The 11564-nt window shown below is 45.6% G+C and overlaps 1 protein-coding gene across 1 annotated transcript; it reads right to left on the reverse strand.

Annotated features, from left to right (window-relative positions):
- Positions 1 to 962: 962 nt before the first annotated feature.
- On the reverse strand, positions 963 to 10697 carry LOC137157242 (BPI fold-containing family B member 3-like). Its single transcript, XM_067554536.1, has 14 exons — positions 10586 to 10697; positions 10152 to 10266; positions 9219 to 9323; positions 8705 to 8849; positions 7512 to 7572; positions 6656 to 6747; positions 5789 to 5968; positions 4881 to 4934; positions 4616 to 4780; positions 4052 to 4119; positions 3424 to 3466; positions 2308 to 2371; positions 2100 to 2176; positions 963 to 1309 (listed from the first exon to the last, which is right to left on the reverse strand). The coding sequence occupies exons 1-14, from the start codon at positions 10695 to 10697 to the stop codon at positions 1280 to 1282; spliced, it is 1311 nt and encodes a 436-aa protein (XP_067410637.1). The 3' UTR covers positions 963 to 1279.
- Between the last annotated feature and the right edge of the window lie 867 nt (positions 10698 to 11564).

Here is an 11564-nt window from a genome sequence, read left to right on the forward strand (position 1 = left end):
TGAGCAAACCCCTGGGTCTCCCCTGTGCCTGAGCGCTCCGCCTGTAAAATGGGGATAATCCTGACGGGGTAAAACCCATTCATGAGTGTGAGGCGCGCTGACACGCCCGTGACGAGGCCAGGTCAGGAGAGAGGCTGTACTCCAGGGAGCAGAGGACTTGCTCCTACCAGGCAAGCATAGCAGCTGAAAGGGGGCAGAGAGGAGAGTGCAAACACAGAGGTAACATTGCCTAGATATAGCCAAGCCGAATGGAAGCCTTCCTAAGGGCACTGTTGCACGTCACTGGTTTGTGCACGGATCTGTGGGGCTTTGCCTGGCTCAGTGTACCGGGGAGGACACAATTTAGCACTTGAGCCAGCACTCGGGTCATTATTGGTACTAAATATGCCCCGCCTCCCTGAGAAGGCCTAATTGTACAGAGGTGTACCCGAGTGCCAGGCCAGAGTGGGGCTAATGAGCCCATTAGCAGGAAGGCTGCCTCAGAGGGGAAGAGAAGATGAGAAGCGGAAGGCGAGGAGAGCCTGACAAGGGCAGTCCTCTGAGTAGACTCCCTTCCTCACCCGCCGTCTGGAGCAGGGGTTAGAAAGCTGAGGCGCAGCACAAAAGTGTGGCCACACAGCAAGGTTTTGGTGGAGGAATTAAATGACTGTAAATAAAGTACCCAACGGTGTTTACAAGACAGAAGTCTCAGAGCAGGCTGAGACGGGGCGCGGCCCATTGCAGGCATGCATTTGCTTTGGCTCATGCATTGTGCTGAACTCCAGAAATGTGACCCTTGTCGTCCCACCCTATCAAACCAGTAACGACGGTTACCCCTTCTGCATCAGAAACTGTCAGCGTATTGTCAGATGCAAATTTTCTGTATTAGTTGTGTGACAGTGGGAGTGAAGGGAGCAGAAAAGCTCTTTGACAACCTGAGTCACACAGCAAATGGAGAAGAAAACCACACCAGGAATGCTGAGACAATGGAAGCTTTTATTGACAGGGTAACACAAGAAACGTAAAGCACCCCGTGCACAGCGCAGGGCTCTACGCTCCAAAATCTCCTGAAGTTTACAGCTGACTGCAGAAGTTTGCTTAGAAAATCCCAAATATTTTCAACTAATTAAGTGAAAATTTCATTTCTGCTAAGTCTTCTCTACAACTTAATTCAATGATTAGAAACAGAACAACACTTTGTTTCTATAGTCAACGTCTTGACTCAAAATGTTATGGGGAACAAAAGTCAGAAAATGCAGGATTCTTCATTCTTGAATTCTCTCCATCCTGGTAGAAGGGTTTAGCCCAAGGCGTTAATCACTAAAGTATTCTGTCAGAGAGAAAAGTCACACAGTCAAGAGAATTCAGTTTTCTCATTGGCATTGGCACCAATTTTTCTCACCTCTGCTACAGGGACCATTTAGTGCTATAGTACCGTGCGTAGGGCACTGGGGTTAATGGCCCTAGTTTTGATCACAAGTGGAAATCAGATGGAGGTTTAAATCCAATCTATAGCAAACATTTAATGTATCTGTCTCACAAAGCAACTACATGGGTTAGTATGACTGGCTGTCTCATCTCAGGAGACAACCTGAGTGGAACAGGATAGGAAGTTACAAACCATGACCTAGAGTAAGAAGAGAAGATTTGACAAGACACACACATATCTGAAATTGCTACAGTATGTGGCTCCTGCACTGTGAACATTTAGCTCTGTGTCCCATTCAGCCTATGGTGAGAAGAGATTTGTTTCCCAAATAAAGCAACAGGCTTTGTAAGGTTTTACCAAACTGACAAAGTGGGATATTTAGATTTAAAGTGGCCTCTAATTATCTGCCGTATTTTACATCTGCAAATAATTGTGTGTCCAATTTTGTGGACACAATGTATATCTCTAAATATTTGATTGCAGCGGCTTAGTCAACAATGTACTATAAAATAAACAGAAGAAAAAATGTAGATACAAATTCAGAGACAGAACTGAGGTTCCTCTTGAAAATTCAGGACAATGACAATCTAAGAGTACGGTACTGCGAAGTCTGAGCAAGTGAGAATCCAGAGAGAGAGATTATCATGAAACTCTACCGGAAAACAACATGAAGAAATGAGCAAACCCTTACATCAATGGTCTTGACAAGACTGTTCTCCAAGTTCAGGTTAAGAGGATTAGGCAGAGGAATTCCCACGTCCAGAGCAGCTGAAATAAACAAGCAGAAGCAATCAGCCCTGTGCTAAATGATGTGATAGCAGCCAATGAGGAAAGACAAGAGTGCTCTGAAAGACATCCTGGACTCTAAGAGATAGAGGACTCAAATATAAAGACTGTACCATTGATGGGTGGCACGTACGCAGCGCCGAGTAGGTTACTCATTAATGGTTCAAGACCTGTAACCTGCAATGGAGAAAGAAATGTCTTCGTGATTATGTATTTTATGACTGAGAAAGAAAGCATCTGCTCTTTCATTATGGAGACATCAAATTTGATCCACTTAGTCTCCAGGTCAGAATGTCCCCCCACCTGCCAGCTGTTATCATCGGACTGTCTTTAGTAAGCAATCATTGCTCAGGTTGCAGATATTACCATCTCACAGATCACAAGAGGAGGACAGCCCGTGACTCGGAAGACCCAGCTTCAATTCCCTGCTGTGTCCTAGACTTTTAGTTTCTCTCGGACTCTTTTCTTATAAAATGGGGATAATAGCACTCCGTCAATACATTAAAAATTATCAGGTGCTCAGATACTATGGTACATCTAACTCTCTTCTATAGATAGAAGGTGCCTTCCGCTACCTTCAGTAATCTGCTCATCAGGATCCCGTTAGTCCAATCTAAGATGCACCTTTTTTATTGTAAGTGATCATCAAGAGGCCTGTGGTTGCTTTGGAATCTCCCACTTGTCTTACACCTAATGATGTGAACTGCTGTTCTCTGCCCACTAGTGCTGCCAAAGGCTAGGTATTTGAGAAGTACAGCTTATGGATATCAAAGCTGCTTTTTCTCTCGGACGATGCCGATAGGGATAGAAAACTGAGTGGTGGAACTTTTAAAATGCAAATGTTAGGAAAGGTTTCCCAACTTTTTCAAGACTTAAAGTGGGTGTGTTCATCTCAGAAATGACTTACAGGTAATTATGCTCCATTTCCTCCCACCCTCTCCCGCAACCTTCACATACTCACAACATGCTTCCAACGTGTGAAATTAATTCATATATCCAAACACAATTCTTAGAAATCAGAATGGATTTGTGTGAATGATAATAGATGAGTCGATGAAAATAATCCGCTACAAGGGTGTGATAACAATAGTTTTCTTCTACAAGAAAAGCTTGGAGACCAACACTTATTAAAACTTTCGCTCTTATTCCTTGGATACAGTCTCCATCCTCATTGTACTTTATTCAGTGTATGTTTCACCGTGAATAGGTCAGGGAGGTCATGAACTTACATTGACTGGGCCAATTTGTGAAGAAGCCAGACTGAGGTTGACGCTACAAACAATGAAAAAAGTCAAGACAGAGTCAGAGACCATGATATGCTATAGCAACTTTTCCAGTATCTGCATCGCTGGTGGAAAGACACATTAGAAAAAATCAATATTTCACAGGGATGGTACCATAGTTTCACACAAACAGTTTATGATTAAATCAAAAGAACTTGGAAAATCTAGGATTTGATGTGCCAGAACTGATTTCCGTAGACTACACTTACTGTAACAATACTATGAAGTCCAACTCTAATGAAGTCTTTGAGTTGGAATTAGATTCCATTGGCCTTGAATTTGTCTCATGCATGTAAAGGAACCATTTTTGTGAAAACCAAACTGAAAATAGAGGGAAGCTTTTCAGTAACTAAAGGTCTCTAATTATTTTTAGTGTTTTCAGGGTCCACATTTCAAATATCCATCATCACGGAAGTGAGCTCACATAACCCAGTGTAAAGAATGATTAACTCTTTGTATTGTATTTAAATATGCTTTTCCATTTAGTCTTGTTTTGTTCACTGCCTGTTAGTTGTTCCTGTGAGGAATATTCCTTCCAATATGAATAAGGCACAAGGGACGAAGCCCCATTTACCTTTCCAGAGTTGAGGAGAGGCGGAGTTTGTTGTCTGCAATGGTAGGCTGGGCATTCAAAACAGTATCCTGCAATTAGAGCAACAAAATAAAGCAAAAATTGATTCCATCCTCTCCCATTTCCAAGACTGAAAATAAATCAAGATATCTGGAAATAGCCCAAACGAAGGCAGAACACGCCTCCTTGTGAGCAAAGCTAGAACCTTTCCGTAGATGGCATTCATGTGATTTCTGCACGAAATATTCTGACTTCCCTTCTTTGTTCAGAGCTGTTTGGGTTTTTCCCAGTTGTGTTTTATTATGTGCATTTTATAAGATGCCAAGTCCTGCCTTCTTTTTAAGTGCACTGGAAACAAAAGGACTTTTGCATGTCAAAGTGCTGCAGTGCTTAAGAGAACAACCGACAATGGTAAAACTCATCACAGAGCCCATTTTCAATGGCTTTATCCAAAACTGAAAGTCATCATGATACTTCTGGATAAAGCCCCAGCAAGCCCCAGTGGACTAGCCCCTACTCCCTGAGATTCAATGGGAGTAAATCGGACCTTGTTATATTTATACTTACAGCATCCAGAACAAAGAGAGATTTCTGGGGCGAATCTGAGAGGGAAACGTCAATGGAAGCAGGGAGGCGCGCTGTGACTGCCCCATTTTGCAAAGACACGACTGGAGTGTCAAGAACTTTGATCTTCAGCAACGGTTGCTGTGACGCTGGCAGCAGATCAGAAACCTGTGCAAAGTCATCAAGACTCAGTTACAGCAAGAAGCAGAAGATTTTGGAGCTAAGAGGGATATGGCAAAAATTCTGGAAAAAAAGTAAAATCACTGACCTGAGGAATAATCGAGCGAAGGGCAGAGGTGACCTGCAGAATGTTAGCGGGAAGCTGGGGGAGAAATACAAAGTGAGCCAACTAGCCGAATTGCTTTAAGAAATGGATCACACATTAACCATTATCCCTGTTAACATTCCTTTGCACAACCAAATTCTCAGGTTTTTCTACTGGCAGCAGATAATGCAGTTTGCTGAGCTTATGCAGATACAGTGGATAATGCATGGAGAAATGTGCAACCCAGATTCATCTCTGCTGTCACTTCTCTGCCTGCTCCAGGGCTGAACCTGACCCCTGGGACTGATAGCCGTTAATTACTAGCAAGCTGACATCCAGGGTCTCATAGCCTTGATCTCCTGCAAGTCTTTGCTCGGGGAGTTGCAGGAAGCCTGTGCTTGCTATGCTCCACACAGAGGTGAGCAGAGCTACGTGGGCACAGATAAGTTGAGTTGTCAGTCATGTGCACTGAGCAGAAGCCTCAAGCCCATTGTGCCCTTACTCTTAAGAGCGCAGGGTAAAAAATATGCAGGTATCGGCAGAAAATGCGTGCATCTCAAGAGACCAGGGCTTAATTGCCGAGGAGGTGCACAGCTGCACTCTCCTGTCTTTGCCCTCACTCCTACGACCAGGCAAATAGAAGCCTGTGGCCATGCAGTCCCTCTCACTAAGACCGGATCAGGTTCCCCTGCTCATCACTGGTTTTATCTTGTGTTCTGTTCACATATGCAGCAGTCCATCCCCGTGCTGTACGAGACCAAGCCCCATTTACAAGGCAGGCAATCTCACTCAAACGAGTCAAAGTGTCCCGAGGTTATTCTAAGAGCAAAACCAGACGAGGGTGCCTAAAGGTGGTATGCCTGGTGAGACGGCTCAAAGGAAATGCATCCCTTCCAGTTTGCAGTGCTCACCATTTGTCCTGTGATGTCTGTGTTGAGTTTCTCAGGCACCAGCAGCAGTTTGAGCACCGAAGTAAGGAGACATGCTGGGAGGGCAAGCTGGGAAGAGCTGCCTACCAACGGCAGAGAGATGGGAGCTGCTGAGCATGTGGGGTCGCTGATTATATTGCCAAGCGGATCCTTAACTACAGCCTGAAAGAAATTTTAGAAGGGCGGGACATCCATAAACTCCCCGTGATGAAATGCACGCCTCATTAGGCGACTGTCATTGCGGCCACACTGTACAGTAAGAGTCCATTCAGAGAGAGTTTATAAATGGTCTGTGCACAATTCATAGATGTTCTAATAAAGGGTTAATCAATTGTGAAAGGATCCAACAGATCAAAAGATTGCTTATAGCCATGGCTTACAAACATCTGTAACATCTTCTGCTGACGTCCTTGTAACCATCAATGTCTTATAACCACCTGATGTCTTATAACATCCATTAACCATGAACCCGCCCTTTAGAAATGGAACCTTCTATTAAGTGGGACTGTTGTCGCTTTATGAAACTCTAACATTAGGGGCGTCTGACTGAAGATCAATTTAACATGGTTGTATTAAACGAACCAATATCTAAGCTGCTGTTCATCTCTTATGCCCGGCCATCAAGCTTCAGTGAGTAGCGAAGTCTACAGAGAGTGACCAAGTGACAACAATAACATGGCCAGTTGCTGGGCTGCAGTCAGCAGCCTCTTCACAGGAGTCCTCTGCTGAAGGCAACAGGGAAGCAGGAGGCTCCTTTGATGAACAGTCGCCACCCCGAAGGGGACCACAAGACTCATCCAGCACTGCAGCCTCGGGGATGCTCATGCTAAGGAAAGTGACGGCACTTACATTTAAATCCAGTTTGATCGACCCATCACTGACCACGGGGAGGCTCGATAAAGTGTACTGGAGATTTCCTAGCACGCCCAGTGGGACCACAGCTACAGGGAAACAAAGACATTCTCTTCAAATGTGATGAAGGGTAAGTGCTCCTGCTCTCTGTTCCTCTTGTAATTATTTCTTATTTCTTGTATTCTTGTGGCATGGAGGAGACCCATCATGAACCAGGACCCCACTGTGCTAGGTGCAAACACAGAACAAAAAGACAATCCCTGTCCCAAAAAAGCTTTTGCACAAAGTACTCTTGGGTATCCCCAATCACCCTATGCCCGGCACTCTTCTGAGGGCAGCAGCCCTTGCAATTGGGGAGACTGTGCAGAGAAATACCCAGCTGCGTGTCTGGGTCACTCTGACCAGAGCTGTAGGACTGGATCTGAACTGAGCTGTGAGAAGATCTCTCATTACCAAGTGGCCCCAGAATGGACAAGAATGCAGACTCCCTGTGGAAAGTCCCACATTAGCCACTGAACTTTTCAAGTAGCTTCTCTATCAGAAACTTCACAGAGTTCTTTCCCCCGCAGCGTTTGTTTCCCATCACAAGTTCTTTGGATCACTCTTTTTTAGAAGGAATTTCCCCTCCAGCACCAGAGCACTGATTGCTTCTACCACCTGCAGTCTGCAGCTGCATCTTTTGCTGTGGGTCAGTTTAACAACAGATAAGAGGTTTAGAAAATCCAGTAGATGCTTTAGGTGAAAAGCTCTTGTACAATCAGATAACTTTTCATATTGGGTAGCTACAAAGTGCTGAATTGAACCAGGAACCAGGGAATATTTTGGAACGGGAAGGGAGTTCTGAGATACTTACAGTTCACGGTGCCCAGCTGAGTGTTCACAGTGTTGAGGACGGTATCAATTAAAGGACACAACTGTAACACAGGGGAAAGGTCTTAGTGCCCACGACTCTCAAGAGTAGCTGGGCTCTGTAGCAGGCTGTATCAGACCAGTACGTTAATATTACAATTAATTTTAAGTTCATGAGCTTGGCAAGAAGCTGCCGCAATGCAACCCAGGAAGTTCATCGCCTGCATGGGGAAGCCTCTTAGAAAACACGCTCCCCTCTCCGCTCCACACCCTCTCTGCTGCTGAACGAAGGACCAGTCCTGGCCTCTGAGAAGGGGTACTACTGTGGTGCACAGGGTTTAACTTCTGTACAGGACAGTGGGTGGACCCTCTGTACCCGAGGGAATCTTAGCTCAGGGACAAGATTTTCACAGCTTATGCGCACAAAATGCACAATTAATTCACGTACATGTTGACTGGGAACGCTTACGAGAACGAAGAGCACATGCAGATAGCTAGGCACATAAAAACATGCTATTGCACATCCAAAGGGCCAAGTTTTCAAAAGGGTGGGCTAGGCCCTCCTTTGGGGAGTGAGCCTTTGCTCACATGAAGAAGAGGAGTCCCAGTGACTTAGTGCAACAGGGCCCGCTCAGCTGACTCATTGTTTGCACACTTGGGCTTTTCAGGAATCCCTTTGACACTTGTCTGAGGAGCTTTGCAGACTTACCGCTCCAGGCAGGATGTTTTTAAGGCCATTGTTTAGGACATTCAGAGGAAGTCGGAGCAAACTAAACAATAACAGAATAGGAAGTTAAAAGTGATACCAGCTAGTAACTTGAAAATTAATATAATCAGCACCAGAGAAACCTAACTGCTCGTTCGCAGCCTCAGGTGTCCTCTGCACAGTCCAGGGCTGGGATTTTGTTCTGATATTAATACCTAAGCAATAAACTCAGGATCTGGCCCAGTATTAGCATTAATATGCATCCATCTATAGCGCAGCACAATGCAGAAACTGTACTTTGGCCATTTGAGCCAAACCTCGGAAAGGAACATTGGCTGTATTCGCAGAAAATGAATACAGCACTTAAGTATCCTAAGTATCATCTCCAAGAATTAGCAAATTTGTTCTCTCTGAAGACTAATAGTAAAAATGGCTGATGGCGGCCCATCTGCAGCACACTGTTACTGTGGTCGAGCAGATCTCTGTGGTACCCACTTAAGGGGGATCCGAATGTTAAGAAGCTGGATCTTGCAGTCCTCAACAGTTAACTTGGGAACGCCCACGTTGTCCTGCAGCAGTCTGGCTCTTGCAGCAATGTTCTCTTCCGCCTGGAGCCGGAGCACTCTGCCTAGAAGGCTGAAAGCAGACCGAGGAATTAATTACATCCATCTTAACAACCGGCCCTGCTGGCTGACTCTGTGAGCAAGGCGAGGCTAACGGCCTCTCAACAGGACATGTCTTCATGCTAAACTGGGGGCTTTCCGACTTCAACTCCCAACAGTTTCACGTTACCCTTTCAGTGTTATTTCTGACATTTAATTGCGCCATGTGCACTTTTAAAGGTGGAAATGTGGGTAATAAAGGACCCCTCCTGATATCGACAGGCCTTTGAAAGGAACGACCGTCCACAGGTAGTTGGGAGGAACGGGGAGAATGCGGCCTGGTCTGAGTTTTCTCGTGTTGCATCCATCTGCTCTATGGCCCCCTCCAAGGAAGGCTACTCACCCTTTGCCATCAACAGACACTTTGGTATTGACGTTCAGCTGGACCCCCACTCCGGGCAGGAGCTTTAGCGACACTTTGGGGAGAGTGAGATTTTTAATCTCCAGCCTGGAGAATGAAACAGACCAAGAAGCCCACCATAAAATGACAACGCTGAGGTGCATTCGCTCCCTCCTGGAGGAGTGTCATGACCTAGGGGGGTTTTCCCGCGGGAGTTAAAGCTATGTTTTCACAGGGCCTTAATTCCACTGTGTGCTGGGAAGCTGCCCAAACTCTCCCTCCTGCACGATTGGAACTGGGTATCTGGTTTTCCCTTCAAGGGCCTGCAGCAGTTGTTAATACTTTAGCATCTCAGCGTGGAGGGAGGAAAAACCCATCAACTGTGATTTCAGCATCGTGCTTGAAAAGAGCAAGCGGTGGGTGAGTGATGGTGCCTTAGGAGTTACCAGGGGTGGCTGTGAAGCACACATGGGTTCAACACTTATGACGTTGCTCATATTGATAACGGGTCACGTTCCGGACAGCCAGGTGCATAGGCACATACCTGGAAACATTGTCTCAGCACCATGTGGGAGAAGATGCTTGCTCCAATCTTGACTCCCCTAAAGAGCATGGGGGAGCTTCTCCACTGCTTCTCCATGACTCAGACCAGCAGAGGGATGTTACTGGGGTGGCCCGTGCTCTGAGTGTGCAGGGTGCACAAGTGGGTGATTCTGAGGCTGACAGTAACTACTACAAATAGCACGCCCTAGCAGATGATTCTTTCGCTCATTAGAAAGGGATTGGAGAGGAGAGGGGAGGGGGCTGCTCGTATCCAGAATGGGGCTGTACATCAGCCCTGCCTTTTGCGACATCTTTGTGCTCTTCTTTGGAAGCTGGTCACACCAGTTCCTCCCCATGGGCCATAAATCAGTCCGTGGGTGCATCCTGACTTACCCTAACAGGCCAGGGCCCAGCAGATTTCCCAGGTTCAAGAGTCCTCCATTGCCCCCGGATACTGCTCCGAGCACGCTTTGCAGAATGTCACCTCCAGAGAGCAGATCGCCTATAGCTGAAGATACGACCTAACTGTTAGATAGGTAAGGCGGGCTGTGTAACCTGGGGCACATCCCTTCCCCTTCCCTCCCCATGCCACACTTTGGTGATATGAACCCACCGGTGTAAAGTCCTTGGAAATCTTTGGGTACAAAGTGCTTTAAGTGCAAGAATTAGGATGATTATCATGGTCACCGATACACAGTGACTTTGGTACTGGCTCCAGATTTTCTTTGTAGGATCAGATGAAGGGAGGGACAAAATGGTTCAGAAAACCATAACAAATCTGACCCCTTCCACAACTTGGAATTTAATTTAATTTCAATCAAGCTTACTTTTCTCTAGTCCATTTGCCGTCACACTGTTAATAACCGTAGCACCCACATCTAGCCCTTGAGACGGGGCCAGCAGGCCGCAGAAGAGGAGAACGGCCCAAACCTTTAGCATCTTTGGTTCTGGTACCTGTGAAAAGCATTCCCAGTCAGTAAAACACCAGAGGGTGCTGATCAGGAACCAGAGACAGGAACACGGTGCCAAAGGGAAAACAGAACAGACAGGGGAAAAGCCAGCTATACAGAATAAAGGGGAAGAAGAGAGAAAGGCTTGTCCGAGGGGATCAGTTTGTGCAACAATCAGATGAGTGGCATTAGGCAGCTGTGGCCGGCTCCTGACCCCATTGAAGTTGATGGCAAAACTACTATGGATTTAGAAGAGACCAAAACGTGACCCTTTCAATGGACGACTTTCATAATGCAGCCGTGTGAAAAGAGAGAGCAGTTACACCACTTTCCTTCCTCCTATTCCTTAACACAGGTAAGTCCTTCTCCTTATTCCATCTGGAGTTCTCACAAGTATTTTTGAATTGGAGTTTGACTGAGAATTTTCTCCCACAAACTAGAACCTACATCCCACATGTAAGGAAATCAGAACTTGTTTGCCGCACGACCGTATGTCGCCATGAAAATTAATGGGATGGCACAGAGAGCGTTCACTGCAGGCTCAGCTAGGACGGAAAACAAACCCTTACTAAACACAAGCATCTCTGGTAAAAGCATGAAGTGTTTAAAAGCTTTAAAGCCCTTTTTCTAAAGAGTATGTTAAAGAAAAGTGCAACAGGAGCATTTAGACAGTTTTTTTGGTTTTAGAGGTATTACCAGTTCCAGCAATAGTCCCTATACTTAAATGGGGAATACAACTGGAATTAGTATTGTCTCGAGAACCAGGATGAACTTCTTCATTGCTCCCATTGGATCAACCCATTTAAATGGAAATATAATAAAAAACAATCAAGATTAAAATTAAGGGTCAATATTC

This window comes from Emydura macquarii, unplaced genomic scaffold, assembly GCF_026122565.2.
Source record: "Emydura macquarii macquarii isolate MOO-44397 ecotype Brisbane River unplaced genomic scaffold, CSIRO-AGI_Emac_v2 contig_1483, whole genome shotgun sequence".
NCBI lineage: Eukaryota > Metazoa > Chordata > Testudines > Chelidae > Emydura > Emydura macquarii.